Source organism: Leptopilina heterotoma, unplaced genomic scaffold (genome assembly GCF_015476425.1).
Source record: "Leptopilina heterotoma isolate Lh14 unplaced genomic scaffold, ASM1547642v1 Lhet_82, whole genome shotgun sequence".
NCBI classification, from domain to species: domain Eukaryota; kingdom Metazoa; phylum Arthropoda; class Insecta; order Hymenoptera; family Figitidae; genus Leptopilina; species Leptopilina heterotoma.
Genome location: NW_025111187.1, coordinates 1,133,193 through 1,150,349, shown reverse-complemented (window position 1 = coordinate 1,150,349; position 17,157 = coordinate 1,133,193). Strand labels below are relative to the sequence as shown.

At 25.6% G+C, this 17,157-nt stretch overlaps 3 protein-coding genes across 5 annotated transcripts in view; 2 read left to right on the top strand and 1 right to left on the bottom strand.

The window, feature by feature from the left end:
- Nucleotides 1-4,622: 4,622 nt before the first annotated feature.
- On the top strand, nt 4,623-9,159 carry LOC122511445 (dentin sialophosphoprotein-like). The gene is made up of 8 exons (XM_043626659.1): nt 4,623-4,743; nt 4,981-5,349; nt 6,433-6,600; nt 6,698-7,612; nt 7,695-7,862; nt 7,965-8,450; nt 8,529-8,696; nt 8,799-9,159. Exons 1-8 carry the CDS (start codon nt 4,684-4,686, stop codon nt 9,072-9,074), a joined length of 2,610 nt encoding a protein of 869 aa, XP_043482594.1. The 5' UTR covers nt 4,623-4,683; the 3' UTR covers nt 9,075-9,159.
- Nucleotides 9,160-10,324: 1,165 nt separating this feature from the next.
- LOC122511434 (venom metalloproteinase 3-like) lies at nt 10,325-14,119 on the top strand. Its single transcript, XM_043626645.1, has 12 exons — nt 10,325-10,587; nt 10,692-10,752; nt 11,152-11,351; nt 11,530-11,622; nt 11,763-12,031; nt 12,112-12,241; nt 12,439-12,595; nt 12,737-12,863; nt 13,173-13,337; nt 13,448-13,583; nt 13,676-13,777; nt 13,857-14,119. The coding sequence occupies exons 1-12, from the start codon at nt 10,528-10,530 to the stop codon at nt 13,980-13,982; spliced, it is 1,626 nt and encodes a 541-aa protein (XP_043482580.1). The 5' UTR covers nt 10,325-10,527; the 3' UTR covers nt 13,983-14,119.
- Nucleotides 13,788-17,157, bottom strand: part of LOC122511435 (venom metalloproteinase 2-like) — a 162,261-nt gene continuing 158,891 nt past the window's right edge. For all 3 annotated transcript variants that reach the window (XM_043626647.1, XM_043626646.1, XM_043626648.1), the window contains 6 exons: nt 17,001-17,151; nt 16,794-16,923; nt 16,397-16,562; nt 16,139-16,265; nt 14,115-14,279; nt 13,788-14,040 (listed from right to left, as the gene is read on the bottom strand). In XM_043626647.1, coding sequence (XP_043482582.1) covers nt 13,977-14,040; nt 14,115-14,279; nt 16,139-16,265; nt 16,397-16,562; nt 16,794-16,923; nt 17,001-17,151 — 803 coding nt within the window. In that variant the 3' untranslated portion in view covers nt 13,788-13,976. The remainder of the gene's footprint in view (nt 14,041-14,114; nt 14,280-16,138; nt 16,266-16,396; nt 16,563-16,793; nt 16,924-17,000; nt 17,152-17,157) is intronic.

Genomic DNA, 17,157 nt, shown 5'->3' with positions numbered 1-17,157 from the left:
CTTGAAGAATAGAGAACTTTATTTGAATTTTTTAGTAGTAGCACCCTCACCCGAACGCCATCGGACAATCAAAATTTGGTAAAAACGAGAATAAAAATTTATTTTATCCAAATTTATTTAATCTAATCATCTGAAAATTACCAGAGTTCTAGTAGGGACTGAACCCTACACAATCCTGAAGAATAGAGAATTTTATTTCCATTTTTTAGTAGTAGCACCCTCACCCGAACGCCATCAGACAATCAAAATTTGGTAAAAACGAAAATAAAAATTTATTTCTTCCAAATTTATTTAATCTAATCATCTGAAAATTACCAGTGTTCTAGTAGGGACTGAACCCTACACAATTCTGAAGAATAGAGAATATTATTTCAATTTTTTAGTAGTAGCACCCTCACCCGAACGCCATCAGACAATCAAAATTTGGTAAAAACGAGAATAAAAATTTATTTTATCCAAATTTATTTAATCTAATCATCTGAAAATTACCAGAGTTCTAGTAGGGACTGAACCCTACACAATCCTGAAGAATAGAGAATATTATTTCAATTTTTTAGTAGTAGCAGGTTCAACCGAACGCCATCAGACAATCACAATTTGGTAAAAACAAAAATAAAAATTTATTTCTTCCAAATTTATTTTTATTTCTTCCAAATTTATTTAATCTAATCATCTGAAAATTACCAGTGTTCTAGTAGGGACTGAACCCTACACAATTCTAAAGAATAGAGAATTTTATTTCCATTTTTTAGTAGTAGCACCATCACCCGAACGCCATCAGACAATCAAAATTTGGTAAAAACAAAAATAAAAATTTATTTCTTCCAAATTTATTTTTATTTCTTCCAAATTTATTTAATGTAATCATCTGAAAATTACCAGTGTTCTAGTAGGGACGGAACCCTACACAATTTTGAAGAATAGAGAATATTATTTCAATTTTTTAGTACTAGCAGGTTCACCCGTACGCCATCAGACAATTAAAGTTGGTAAAAACGAAAATAAAAATTTATTTCTTCCAAATTTATCAATTCTTATCATCTGAAAATTACCAGAGTTCTAGTAGGGACTGAACCCTACGCAATCCTAAAGAATAAAGAATTTTATTTCCATTTTTTAGTAGTAGCACCCTCACCCTAATGCCATCAGACAATGAAAATTTGGTAAAAACGAAAATAAAAATTTATTTCATCGAAGATTAATTTATCTAATCACCTGAAAATTACCAGAGTTCTACTAGGGATTGAACCCTACGCAATCCTGAAGAATAGAGAATTTTATTTTAATTTTTTAGTAGTAGCACCCTCACCCGAACGCGTTCAGACAATCAAAATTGGTAAAAACGAGAATAAAAATTTATTTCTTCCAAATTTAACAATTCTAATTATCTGAAAAATACCAGCGTTCTATAGTAGGGACTGAACCCGACTGAACACTAGCATGTGTATCTTAACACTTTTAAATAATTATTCTAAAATAAAAAATTATACAATAGGTATATATTGTATTGAGGAAGCTAAATGATCATGAAATGATCAACTTGTTATCTGTAATTATAATTGTACATGATTCTGATTTTTTTTACGGTATTCACACAGCTACGCATGAATTATCTCATTTGTATGTATGTTCCTTCAAATAATTTACTCTAAATGGTTTATTCGCTTTTGTAACGTAACGTAACGTCAGGGAATTTTTAATAAAAAGTACTAGGAAAAATTGAATTTATAGAATTCTTTGAAAACTGTGAATTTGTGTGTGTTTTTTTGTCTTATAAACTATAAAATTATCACGAATTCTAAAAAGAAAATCTTCCACTTTTTCTATTTCTAATAATAATTTCTTTTCAAATAACTTACTTCTTGGAGAACTATCACAAAATTATGACTTAGAAATTATTTAATGAATAATTTTCCTTAAATCTTACTAAATTAATAGAATTTTAAAACAGTTCCGTATGCAATTTTTATAAATAGATGAGCTTTAAAAAGATTTAATTATTTATTATTTTTAATTATTTCATTATTATATTTTTAATTTACAGAAGAATTTTAGTTAAAACTGATAAAAACAATTGAATTTTTGAGAAGTTACAACTAATTGCAGAAATTCAATTGTTTTCAAAAGAAATAAAAATCTTCGCTAAAGTTCAATTACGTTCAAATTTTTTTTTAAATTTTAGTAAAAATTTCAATTATTTTTTCGATAAATTCAATTAATCTGTTATATGTATATCCCACAATAAATAAAATAGGACTTTTTCCTAATAGATGTTTTCTGACAAAAAAATAAAAAAATAGTTCAAATAAAAATTAATTAGATAAAAGTGAATAAAACCTTGAAATTACCAAATATATTTTATTTAACATGGTGTAAGTGAGTACAGTTTGTTTCTTATCTTTAGGAATGTAGTAGTAAAATTTACAGAGCATTGCAAAATAAAAAACTATTTATAATTACAAATAATAACAACATTTTTTATCAGTTTTAAATAAAAATTAAAACTAAATTCAACTTAAAACCCGTTTTCTTCCTTTTTTTAAAATAAACTAAACTTAAAACTAAAAAGTTAAGACTTTTTAGTTTGCAATATGTTTGTTATTACATCTCGAGCGGTAAGCGAGGTTAATATAAAATTTAATTATTATTTATTATATTTCGGAGGAATGATAGTCTGATTTCAGTCAGGTTGGTAAGGCTTGACCATTTATTTTTATGTTAAAATTTTCTTAAAAATCTTTTCGCTAGTCCTTAACTAGAACAATCCAATTAATATCTGGGTCATCAAAATTAATTTAATTCACAATTAATATCAAATTTTTATTATCTTTGTTTACAAGAAAAAATTTACAATAACCTCTGTTCAGAGGGCAGAAACAATTATGATTTTGACAAGGAATTACAGAATTCCAATAGTCGTTTGACGCTGTGAGATTCTACAACTCTTGAAAATGGTGGGACTTGGTCACAGTTGTTGGTTTTTATTCTCCGAAAGGATACGTGTTACGTTTGCAAATCGTATCTTGAGAATAAACTACTTTATGACGAAATAAATAGTAAAATTTAAAGACTAGCTAACAATTCGGGCGATAATGAATACTTGCTCTTAATTTAGCAACAAGTAAACATGTATTGTTGGAATATGCAAAATTTACAATCAAAAAGTTTACTATTATCGCAAGTGTCAAGCTTGGCTACGACACGCGAACTCGACAAAAGATCACCCTATCTCTAAGCTTGACTCCTAGATCATCCCAAGAATTGAATCACTTCTTGGAGCTTTGTGAACAGCTGCATCACATATAGTATATCGCGAGTAGCACTATTCCATGGGATAGTAAACACTTCCAGCAGCAAAAGTAAGCTTGTGTCTCGCAACATATTTATATAAGTCAAGTCCACTCATAATGCGCATATATTATTATTTATCTTTTTATGTTAGTGTGCATTCATATGTCGAGTCTCATAAATGCAGTTCTATGAAGAGTAAGATAATTACATTGTATTTTGTCAACTATGAGAATCGATAAACAGATTAACTATTTGGAAAATTATTCTTAGAAGATAATACATAGAACATAGAAGGAAACATTTTATTTTTAATTTTTAAATTATATATCACTAATTTTAAGACAATTATGAAATTGCTAATAGTAATAATTTCCTATTACTTTCTATCTATGACTTCCATTTTTATATATACCCATAACAAACACAATTTTTCTAATCTCGATATTCTTTGTACGTGGTTATCTACAATAATTAATCGCTAATGTCTTGAGTTTCGAAGAGAGAATTTTATTACTAAGATGTAAAATGTTTTTATAATTCACTTAATTTTTTTAATTATTCTTATATTTTTTAGTGTTGAATTTCATTGCGACTGCTATTTATTTCTTGTTTTATGTTTTATTTATTATTTTATGACTCGCTGAAAAAAAATTATTTAGATTTAGAAATATTGGAGTAATTATATTTTAATCGTTGTCCGAATGTTTTCGTTTTATAAAAAATGTCGGACGTTAAAGATGAATTAACCTATAATAAATTTGTTTGCAGTCTAAAATTAACTGTACAAAAGTCAAATAAATTTTTTGATTGACTATAAATTTAATTATAAATTAATAATTGGTATGTTTTATTATTATTATTATATTATTTTATTAAAAATTTAATTTCTTTAATCATTTCATTTTTTTATCTATTAAAATAAGGTATTGTAGACTCAAGTGAGAAATAATTCTATATAAATAGATTTATACGTGAAAATAATATTAGTTAAATTCATTTATTAACCTTACCGCAAATGAATCGCCGTGTTTATCTTAAATGTTGTAATATCTATAAATGTTTCGTTTTATTTAACTAGACATAGAAATTTCCAATAGAAGAGATGTAGAATAAATATAACGGGTATATATATATATATATATATATATATATATATATTGAAACCTTAATATAATAGTATTCAAATTTGAGAAATTCAGAAGGAAAATTTTCTACATTGAAGTAAGTTTTATATATTTTATTGTTACACGAAGTAAAAAGTACCACAATCCGTGGTAATAAAATAAGTTTAAAATTTATTAATCAATTGTTATCTTGACATTATTATAAATATTGAAACAGAAGTTTATTTTTATTTTGTCAAAGAATTTTAAAAAAATATAGGAACTAAAAATGAAGAACGTCTATATATTGCTGTACGCTCTCTTTTCGCCACTCTCATATTCAATAGAGGTAAATTTTTCTATTATAAATTACATTTAATTAATTGTTTATTGCGCCTAAAATATAAAATAATTGTTTAGACCCATAAAAATTGGATTTATAAAGATATTCAGGAACCGTTACAAACATCTGACAATAAAGTGATTTCCGTTGAACATTTAATTAAAAAAAGAAATATTAATGAATTGTCAATCAAAGACTAAAAGTTCAATGGATTACAATAGTAAAATTTTGCCTACGTTGCAGGATACCACGATTTTTAATAATGTTGGAAGTTCTTCTAATGATAGCAGCAGAGTTTCTACCAGCAAAATTTCTTCTTCAGATTATATAACCATTTATTCTAACTCAACAACACCTCATAATTTTAAAAACAATGATGATAATATCATAGCATCAGACAAAACAACATCTATTAATATAGATAACACAGAAACGTCTTCATCTCATGGTATCGTTAGCTCAGATGATATTTCAGATGTTGAAAAGATTGATTCTGATACCCTAGTTGAAAGAGGATCTCCTTCATTAGAATCTGATGATTTTAATACCAATACAGCAATACTAATTCTGTTTCAACAGTGCGAGCAACATGGATTCCGGCATTTCTTAAGTGTAAGTATACAAAATTTAATTTTTGTCCTATATGTTGTATTTTTAATATGTATTTAAATAATATTACTTCCTCATAGAGGAAGTATTGTAATACCAAAATTTTTCTAGTTCGATTTTTTGACATATCTTTATGTTATTTAACCTCAGGAGTTCAAAAATGACATTTTTAAAAATGTCATTCCGTATGCGTGTGTGTGTAAACATCATATTTTTATAAGTAACTAGAAATCATAAAGAGCTTTTGGGTTGATTTTTTTTTAAATTGTAGATCTCACCTGCGGACATAAAGTAAGAGTACTTTGTGATAGATTAATAAAGTTTAACTAAATTTTTTTTTCGATTTTTAATTCTGCAAAAAAACGTTTTTTGCCCATAACATTATTATTAGGAAACATACAAATGTTTTCCATAATTTTGTAGAGTTTTTTTAGACACATCTTTTGAGCCCAAATTGGACATTTTTCGTCCACATTGACGGGAGATATTTTTTTTTATTGTTTATACTCCTGCCCTGTTGGCCTTACGCACTTCGACAAGAGTCCCCGAGAAATACTTTTTTGGATTAAGCATAACCATTCTACATATGAAAATTCTATATATATTAACCTAATTTTTGCGTCTACAGCCGACTTTATTAGGAGTACTCGCATACGCCTGGACCACCCGTCAATGGGTTTTCTCGCCAGAGAAGAGGGAAACTGTAGAAAACCTCTCCTGGGTACAACCGGTTTATCGACAGTCGAGTTCTAATGGTGTGTACCGGAAAATAATCGACGGTGCACATCATTATACCTCGACGTCAAACCTCCCGCTCAGATTGTCTCACGTGCCGGAAAAATACCAAGCCAAATGGGCGCGAACCAAGGGTACTTATACCCTTGGTCCTTAAACGACCGCCAAGCGAGGCATCTATCCGACTGAACTAATCTATCGGTTCATTGACGGGAGATATTAAACTTTTGAAAATAAAGAATTTTGAAAAATAAGACTTTTTTGAAAATTTTGCTGAAAAATGTAGAAATAACTTTATAAATAATCGTTACCAACTTGTAGAGCATTAAATTAGATTGACCTATTTTTCAGATATCTGAAGATAAATGTATGTTGGCCTGTACTAACTCTGCAGACTTGGGATACCATCCGAAAAAACAAAGTGATTACTTTAATGAATGGTACAGACCAAATGGTGTATTTGTGCAAAACTACACAATAATTTCCGTTAAGGATGGATTCAAATGCATTGATAATGGAGTAAGTAATTAATTTTTCTTTCAATACGTTGAATAACTGTTAACAGAGGTTATAAATGTATAATGCAATGTTTAATTTCTGATTTTTTAAATTATAGTCATGTTTTGATGGTAAATGTGTGGGCTATTCTAACAACTTAGTTAACGGCAACCAATTGGAAACTACTTCTAATAACGTTCTGAATTCTAATGATTCACCCCCTTTCGTCGATAAAGTGACGCCTGCTCTAAACGAAACAACAAATTCTGATGACGTCAAAAGTTCAACTGATGATAATAGTACACTATTACCAATTTTAGATGATACAACTAATACTTACAATGTTCTCAATTCAACCGATAATAATAATATAACTTTGCCTTTTTCGGATGATACAACAAATTCTGATAGTGTCACAAATTCAACCGATGATAATAATACAACTTTGCTTTCTACTGATAATGCAACAAATTCTGATAGTGCCACAAATTCAACCGATAATAATAATATAACTTTGCCTTTTTCGGATGATACAACAAATTCTGATAGTGTCACAAATTCAACCGATGATAATAATACAACTTTGCTTTCTACTGATAATGCAACAAATTCTGATAGTGCCACAAATTCAACCGATAATAATAATATAATTTTGCCTTTATCGAAAGATTCAACAAATACTCTTAGTGTCACAAATGCAACCGATGATAATAATACAAGTTTGCTTTCTTCTGATAATGCAACAAATTCTGATAGTATCACAAATTCAACCGTTAATAATAATGTCACGAGTTCTTTAGATACAACAACACTTCGTGATTCAATTACAAACGACGATAGTTCTGATAATAACACAATTTCTAATGCCAGTGATGACTTTAAAGAATCAACAACTTCTGAAAGTATTTTAGATTCTAATAATGTAACTACACCTCAAAATCGTACAATCTCTGATGCTGCAAAACTGGTAGACCAGGAATTACAAATTTTGAATGAACAGTGCGAGCTAGCTAAAAAAGGTTACTTTCTCATGGTTAGTATACGAATGTCTAATTCAGTTTGGTACATATGCATATACTGTTTTTCCAAACTTTAAGATAATGATATTCTTTCAGCGTCTTCCAAATAAATGTTTCATAGCGTGCACTCTTGACAAGTACATGGTATACCTTGCCGATAAAGATAATGATACCTTATATGAATCAATTATTAATAATTATATATTTTCCAAATTGTATGAAGCGGTTGCCGTTCAAGATGGATTTAAATGCAGAAATAATAGTGTAAGAAATATTTAAACGACTAAATTTTAATTTTTGAATCTTTTATTTTATATTAATTGCATTTGTCATTCTTTACAATTTTTTATTTGTTTATTATTTTAGAAATGTCTAAATAGACATTGTATCGAATATACTACTACTGATAACGATACAAGTTCTACTGATTATGATGACATACTCGAAGAATCTACATCACCTGAAGGACTCGAGAATTCTAGTGATTTTTCATCATTTTCTGATAGTTACGAAAGTTCTACTGATGTTGATGACACAATCGATGAATCTACATCACCTGAAGGACTCGAAAATTCTAGTGATTTTTCATCATTTTCTGATAGTAACGAAAGTTCTTCAGATACAACAACGCCTCGTGATTTAATTACGAATCACGATAGTTCTGATAATAACACAATTTCTAATGACAGTGATGTCTTTAAAGAATCAACAATTCCTGAAAGTATTTTAGATTCTAATAATGTAACTACACCTCAAAATCGAACAATCTCTGATGCTGCAAAACTGGTGGACCAGGAATTACAAATTTTGAATGAACAGTGCGAGCGAGCTCAAAAAGGTTACTTTCTCATGGTTAGTATACGAAAGTCTAATTCACTTTGGTATATATATACTATTTTTCCAAAATTTAAAATAATGATATTCTTTCAGCGTCTTCCAAATAAATGTTTCATAGCGTGCACTCTTGACAAGTACTTGGTATACCTTGCCGATAAAGATAATGATACCTTATATGAATCAATTATTAATAATTATATATTTTCCAAATTGTATGAAGCGGTTGTCGTTCAAGATGGATTTAAATGCAGAAATAATAGTGTAAGAAATGTTTAAACGACTAAATTTTAATTTTTAAATCTTATATTTTATATTAATTGCATTTGTCATTTTTTACAATTTTTGATTTGTTTATTGTTTTAGCATTGTCTAGGTGGACAATGTGTCGAATATACTACTACTGATAACAATACAAGTTATACTGATTATGATGACACAATTGAAGAATCTACATCACCTGAAGGACTCGAGAATTCTAGTGATTTTTCATCTTTTTCTGATAGTAACGAAAGTTCTTTAGATACAACAACGCCTCGTGATTTAATTACGAATGACGATAGTTCTGATAGTAACACAATTTTTAATGACATTGATAACTTTATAGAATCAACAACTCCTGAAACTAGTTTAAATTTTTAATTAAAACTTTTTCTTTCTATATTTTAATTAATTAATGACAATTGTTTCAAGCATTATAATTTTTTCTAATTTATGGCGTTATACTCAGAAAGTCCCTAATTTTTAATTACTTTTAAGTTTTACATAAAATTATATAGTTTTCTTATTGTAAAATACTTTTAAATAAACAATAAATCTCTACTGTATATTACTTTTCACATTCGTTATACAATTTTTACCTATACCTAAAGTAAATTATTCTGTTTAAAAACTCATTAAAATGTTGATAATTACACAAAAGAAAGTAATATTAAAACAACTACACCTCAAAATCATACAATCTCTGATGCTCCAAAACTGGTAGACCAGGAATTACAAATCATGAATGAACAGTGCGAGCGAGCGAAAGAAGGTTACTTTTTCGGGGTCAGTATACAAACATTTAATTCACTTTGGTATACATATATAATATTTTTCCAAAAATTTAAATAATGATATTCTTTCAGCGTCTTACAAATAAATGTTTCATAGCGTGCACTCTTGACAAGTACTTGGCATACCATCCTGATAAAGATAATGATGACACTTATCAATCAATTCGCAATGATTATGCATTTTTCCAAAAGTATAAAATAGTTGTCGTTCAAAATGGATTTAAATGTAAAGATAATGGAGTAAGAATTAAATTTTTTAATATTTAATTTAATTTGATTAATTTAATATGATGTTTATTCTTGCATATTTTAATTTTAACATAAAATGTTTTTCAGATTTGTCATGAGGGAACGTCTAGTAAATTTTCTATCGTAGCTTTTAATACCATAGATATAAACTAATTTTTTCTATATTTTAATTAATGACAATAGTATAAAAATATTATAAAAATCAAGAATTCATAAAATTTTTTACTTTTTTTTAGTTAAACTTAAATTGTTTCAAGCATTACAATTTTTCTAATTGATCTCGCAATACTTTGAAAGACGTTAATTTTTTAATACTTTTAAAAGTTTGAAATAAAATTATATAATTTTCTAATTGTAAAATAGGTACATGTAAACATTTTTAAATAAAAAATTTCACAAAAATTGTCTGAAACAATAATGCTTTTTTATTTTAAGATAACAATATTTAAATTTTTATTAGGAATTTTATAGTACACGTGTAGAAATATTAACAGCTGTATCACCTTGAAGCATAAAATCTACTAATACATATACAATTCTATGTTGAAATGTAAGCTAAAAACTAATATTTTGTTACATCCAGTAAAAATATAATAAAAAATATTAACAGTGGTCTAATTCTTTTTATTAAAACGATGTTCAAAATTATTTAGAATAGTTAATAATTTACTTCAGTGTAAATATTATAAAATAGTATCTTCAGATAGGAATTTGTAGAACGCTTATTGTTTTGAAGAAAGTTTTTTCGTAAAGAAAAAAATTGTGTGTAATGTCATTTAGAATTAAAAAAAATGATTTACAGTTGCGCAATACTTTTGGGAATCATTACAACATTGTCACAAACATACGAGGTAGATTTTGCTCTTCCCTATATTTTAATGCTGCTAACACATAACAGTTCATGTCTTATTATATTTATTCTGTTTTTTAAATATATCTTAAACAATATATTTAGATTCAACATCATTTGAATGGCACTGTTACTCCAGACCTGCAACATGCATCTCTAAATGAAAGTAAGTGTGTGATTCAAATTCCAAACATTCAAAATGGCGGATCATAAGTGTCGGACAAATTTTTGAGAATTAATAAATTATATTGTTGAAATTTGTTACCAGGGGGCTTTTGAGGTCACCCATTACGAATCTGAAGTCAGATTCAAAAAATTCAAAATGGCGAACTAATTTTTTTAAATTGTCCAAATAAGATTGAAATTTGTTATTCGGGGCTTATTGGGGTCGCTGATTACAAATCTGATGTTAGATTCTGAAAATTAAAAATGGCGAACACAAAATGATGGACTAATTTTTTTAAATTTCTCAAATTTAATTGAAATTTGTTATTCTGGGGTTTTGTGGTATTAAAAATATATTTTTTAATATATTTTTTAAAATATTTTTTTATTTTTTTTACAGCATCTAATTTTGAAGTGACTTCTGTTGAACATTCATTTCACAAAGAAAATACTACTGAACTTAAAATCAAAATAAAAATTAATGGTACAGACAGAGAAATTATTCTTCAGTCCTCAAAATTTTATTTAGCTAGTAAAGATACAAAAGTTTGGTTAGCTGAGAAACGTGAAAATAAATTTGATTATACGTTACAAAAAGATGTAAGTGATACATTTACTTATAGGTTTGTTAATGGTTTTTTAAATTTATTCTAATTTATTTTAATTTGTTTAAATTTATTTCAATTCATTTTAATTTATTAATAAATTTATTAATAAATTTATTAACATTTTTATTAATTTTAATCTTAAAATTTTCTTTTTTTTAAATTGATTTTAGATAATAGAGAAAGCAAATGTAACTTTTTATCATGACGAAGAAACAAAGTCCACAATATCTCATACAGTAAATAAAAGAGGAATTTCAGAATTTGTGAGTACTTTGAATTTTCAAATTGAATGAAATTCTCCTTATTAAAAAAATTTTCTAAACACTACTAAGAATACGGATTATTATAAATAAATAAATATAAATTTCGGATTATTATAAACAAGATAAAATTTCTTTTTTAGAGGGGTATTATTGACTTTGATAAAGTAATACTTCCAATCGATAAATATATTCATAACCGTCATTCAAATATTTTGTCGGAAACATTTCAAAAATCTGAGAAAGATAAAGACAAAAATCATCATATAATTTATAAACGATTTGCAACTACTTTTAATAAAGATAAAATTGCACCAAGTAAGTCTGATGTGCCAATGGAAAATTTAACATTTAGTACTCCAGATGTAGTATATCCAGAAATTTTAGTATATGTAGATAAAACTCTTTTTCAGTAAGTTTTTATTTACTTTTAATTAATAGTGTAAACTCATTAAAAAACATAAATTAGCAACAATTGTGACAATTTTTCAGCGAATTTGATAATGATATTGTAAAAAGTGTGGCTTATATTCTAACATTTTGGAATGGAGTTGATCTTATCTTTAGAGACATTGAAAAACCTTTAGTTCGTTTAAACATTGCTGGAATTGTTTTATGTCAGGTATTATTAATTATAAATGAATTTTTTTTAAATACAATAGTATTCTATTAAAATACAATAGTTTTGTGTTAAAATGCTATAGTCTTGTATTTCAATGCATTATTTTTTAACAACAATTTAAAAAATTAATTAACAGAACAATTGTCTCTGACAATTAAAGTTAGAATTATAATAAACATTTACTTTTACATTAAAAGGAATCGGTTGTATCCAAAAGTAAATTTTTAGAGGACTACTTGAATGAAATTAACGAGTTCCAAACATTTATGTATAAAGAAGAAAAATTCCGATTGGAAAAAGATTACGATATTGCTGTTTTGATGGGTGGCGGTCCTGGAACAGGTGGTCCTTTAGGTTTGTCTTTAATTTATTGGATTATTTTTAATGTAAAATTTATTCTAATTAATTTTTTTAGGCTTTAATTTAATTTTAGCAAATACTTTTTTTAAAATTAATAAAATATAACGGATAGTATTAAAGAAGTATATTTTTAAGGTGTGACAAGACAAGGAGGAGCTTGTACAGAGTATACTGATTTGAAGATGGTTCTATCTGTGATGATGATACATGATTCTGGTTTTTTTTACGGTATTCACACAGCTACGCATGAATTATCTCATTTGTAAGTATGTTCCTTTAAATAATTTACTCTAAAAGGTTTATTTCAATCGAATTCCTCGAAATATGTTATTATTTTTTAAATTTTTATTGAAAAACGTCAAAAGAATTAGATTATTGAAGAATTTGTTGATGAAATTCTTTATGAGAATTCAATTTTAAGAAAAATTCAATTTTGCAATAAATTGTTTAAATATTAAAGTGAGGGAAAAGCAAAACAAAAAAAACCCTGAAAATACTTAAAATCACTTGTTTTGAATTTGTTTAAAATTTGTTTAGACATTAAGAATCATCATTAAATTCATCTTACTAGATTTGGTGCTTCTCACGATGGTGACCCAGCGCCTGATTTTATAGATGGATCAGGGGCTGAAACGTGTTCTAATAATGACAGTTTTCTTTTGGGTTTTTCTACTCATAACGAGAACAAAAATATTTTTTCCCCATGCACCAAGAGAATGATGTCTCACTTTTTCAGGTAACTATTTACCTATACTATTTCGCAATTCAAATAATAAATCTGCTTAACTTAGAATTCTAAGAATTCTTTGTTAAAAATTAAAAAATTATTTTCAAAAATTATTTCAGTCTAGAGAGGGCTAAATGTCTTCTAAATAATCCAGCTGTTAATAGAAGTGATAAACAAATATTAAGAATATTGCCTGGTAAATATGTTACAATCGATGAGCAATGTCAAAAATTGGGATATCTTGAAGCTGTAAAAGTAAGCTTTATACTAACTGCAATTTTCTATAATGAGAAAAATATAAAAAGAAGCAGTTCGAAAGGAAAAATTTATTTATTTATTTATTTCAGAATTTCCCACTCAATTGCTTCACAATAAAGTGCAAGGACACTGACTCAAACTGGTTTATTGATGAAATGGCACTTGATGGTACTGCTTGTGATTTGGAAAAAGTAAAAAAAATTTATAAATATCAATTATAATAGTTATTGAATTTTTGTTTTTTTACAGAATATTTGTTTTAATTTTCAGTTCTGTTGGAAAGGAAAATGTGTGAAAGTAACATTTAACGAAAATGACAATGCAAAACTATTATTTCCACCAAAATATCAACTGCCTGCTAATAAATCTGCTGATGAACTTGTAAATCTATTATAAAATTGTAAATTTATTTGTAGTTCCTGGTTTGTTACGAAGGCACTCTGCATTCTTTCGACTAAAAATGATTATATTTTGTTAGTATTAATGAAATGCGAATATTTTATCATCAGTGAATTTAAAAATAAATACCTAAAGAAAAACGACATAGACTTCATACTACATTTAGAAAATTGAAATTGATTTTTATTGTGTCTTTTGTGGCTCATAATAAAACCTTCCTCGAAAAAGCATTCTTTACCACCTGGCCCACCCAAATATAATTCCGTTGCAAATCCATCATGAGGAACTCCAAATCTGTAAGTTTCATACAAATTCAAATAATTTAATAATTTTCTATGAATAAATTAAACAGTTAAACTTATTCAAACTAAAATAAACAGTCAGGCTTCGCACTCATTTACTAAAACCTACTATTTACTACTATTCTCAAAAATGATAATCAAATTCTTTAAAACGATTCAATTATATTCAAAAAACATTCAAAATTCAATTTTCATAAAATTTCGCAAAAGAATTCAATTATTTAAGAAAAAATTTATTAAATTCATCTAAAATTCAATTATTTTCATAAATAATAAAACTCATCGAAGAATTTCAATTATATTTAATACAATTTTAAATTCAAAATTTTTTAAATTCAATTATTTTCAAAAATAAAGTTTTCCACAAGACTTCAATTATTAAAAATAAAATTTTCATAATATTCATTATATTTCAAAAAAAAAATTAATTATTTAAAACAATGTTTATAAAATTCTTATGAAGAATTCAATTATTTTCAAAAATAATAAAATTTTTCACAGAAATTCAATTCTTTTTAAACATTTAAATAAAATTTTTCGCAATAATTCAATTATTTTCGTAAATAATAAAATTCTTCTCAGGAATTCAACTATTTTTGAAAATTCTAATATAATTCGTAGCAACTATTCAATTATTTTTATAAATAGTAAAATTCATCGCAGGATTACAATTATTATTATTACAATTTTACAGGAATTTGCTTAAAAAATGAAATTATTTTAAAAAATTTAATTTCAATTCCTCAAAAAATGTTTTTTTAAATTCTTTGGAAAAATTTAATTATTTACAAAAATATTAGAATTTTTCACAGGAATTCAATTATGTTCAAATATTTTAATAAAATTGTTCGAAAGAAATAAATTATATTTAAAATTTTAATTAAATTGTTTTGAAATAATTCAATTATTATGCTTTTAGATTTTAATAAAATTTCTTCACAATAATTCAATTATTTACATGAATAATCATTCTACGAATTCAATTATGTCGATAAATAACAAAATTATTTCTGAAAATTCATTTATTTTGAGACATTTTAATAAAATTCTTTGCAAAATTCAATTTTTTTCATAAAGAACAATATTCATCGCAAGAATTAAATTATTTTTAAAAGTAATAAATTTCTTCTTGAAAATTCAATTATTTTTAAAAAATTTAATAAAATCGTTAGCAAGAAATTAATTATTTTCATAAATTAAAAAAATGCTTTTTAGGAATTCAATTATTTTCAAAAAATTTAAATAAAATACCACACAGACATTCAATTATTGGTAAAAATTTTATTACAATTCTTTGTAAAATTGAATTATTTTTAAAAACTTTTCGCTATTAATCTACTATTTTCATAAAATTTCCAAACAGTAGAGTTCAATTATTTAAAAAATTTTTTGTAAAAATATCTTCGTAAGAATTAAATTCTTATGAATAATAAAAATGTCTCAGGAATTCAGTGAGTTAAATTATAATTTGCATAAAATTAGTCGAAAGAAATCAATGATTTAAAAATTTTTATAAAATTCTTCGCAAGAATTAAATTATTTTTATAAATATTTAAATTCTTTCATGAACAATAAAATTCGTTGCAGGAATTTAATTTATTAGCAGGATAAGAAAGAAGTAAATATTTTTGATGAAAATTAGGAAAAAGTCAGAAAAATAAAATGGAATTTTTGTCAGTTTTGTGAAGTGTTTAAAACGAGTTTTTTTGGTCGTCAAGTTTAATTTTTCGATAGCTACTTTTTTACTAATTTTTTTTTTTTTTTTTTGTTAGTTTAAAAGCTACTTTCTGCTACTTTTTTAAAAATTAATTATCGAGTGCGAAGTCTGTAAACTAAATAACTTTTCCATACAAATGAGCTAATTCGTGAACTGTAGATATAATTGAATTGTAAAGTTTCTTGTGCGTGACGATACTAGTGGCAAAAATCTGTTTTCTTAAAACATTTTCCCAGCATGCGACTCCAACATATGCTTTTCCTGTGGATAATAAAGAAACTATTAGTAAAATTCAAGTACCAAAAAAATACTAAAAAACAAAAAAAAATACTATTGAAACTCTAGAATATAATTAGATTACAATAAATACTTAAATTATAGATTTTTTTAACCTTTTATTTTATTGTTATTTGGATTTTTAATTATACTTCCAGTCATTAACATTGCAGCATCATAATCTTTTCGAAATTTAATCTCATCCTGATTGAATAAAAAGTGCGAAAAATCATTCAATGTTTTGTCAGCAAGAAATTTGTTATCTATGAACGGTAATTTTGCCTTAAAAAAAAGAATAATAGTGAATTAATAATAAATAAAAATAGAATAATATAAATTAAATATAAAATAAAATTCTTTTCATTTTTATAAATTGAATCATATTTTTCTTCTAATATTTTCAGTGAATATTTAATTTTTCATTAGTTTATTCATTTCATTTATTTATTCATTTCATTATTAGTGAATTATATTTATTTCACGAATTTTTAATTTATTGTTCAAATAAAATACCTCCGCTATAATAATTCCACCAATATTTAAACGAACTTTAGGATAATCCATTCTCCTAAATAGTAAATCGACTGCATTCCAGTAAGATAAAACATAATACAATGTCTTTTCGACATTATATTCAAAAATACTGTACAAAAATATTACAAATCAATAAAGAACATATTTCTTTTTTTAGAATACAAAAAAAAAAATAAATACACTCACGAAAAAAGTTGTTTATCTAAAATAATCAAAATTTCCGGATAAACAATATCTGGGAAACCTAATTTTGATTTTCTCATTCCTTGTTTAATATTTTTATTTTTCACATCGATTAAATTACTTTTTGTCCTCTGATTTTCAGTAATATTTTTACCTGAAA

Bases quoted from the DNA above. Each gene is read 5' to 3' on its own strand.
- LOC122511445 (XM_043626659.1), top strand. From the start codon at position 4,684: ATGAAGAACGTCTATATATTGCTGTACGCTCTCTTTTCGCCACTCTCA. The intron at 7,613-7,694 runs GTTAGTATACGA...ATATTCTTTCAG, and splicing joins AAAAAGGTTACTTTCTCATG to CGTCTTCCAAATAAATGTTT. The intron at 7,863-7,964 runs GTAAGAAATATT...TTATTATTTTAG, and splicing joins TTAAATGCAGAAATAATAGT to AAATGTCTAAATAGACATTG.
- LOC122511434 (XM_043626645.1), top strand. From the start codon at position 10,528: ATGATTTACAGTTGCGCAATACTTTTGGGAATCATTACAACATTGTCA. The intron at 11,623-11,762 runs GTGAGTACTTTG...TTTCTTTTTTAG, and splicing joins AAAGAGGAATTTCAGAATTT to AGGGGTATTATTGACTTTGA. The intron at 12,596-12,736 runs GTTTGTCTTTAA...TATATTTTTAAG, and splicing joins TGGAACAGGTGGTCCTTTAG to GTGTGACAAGACAAGGAGGA.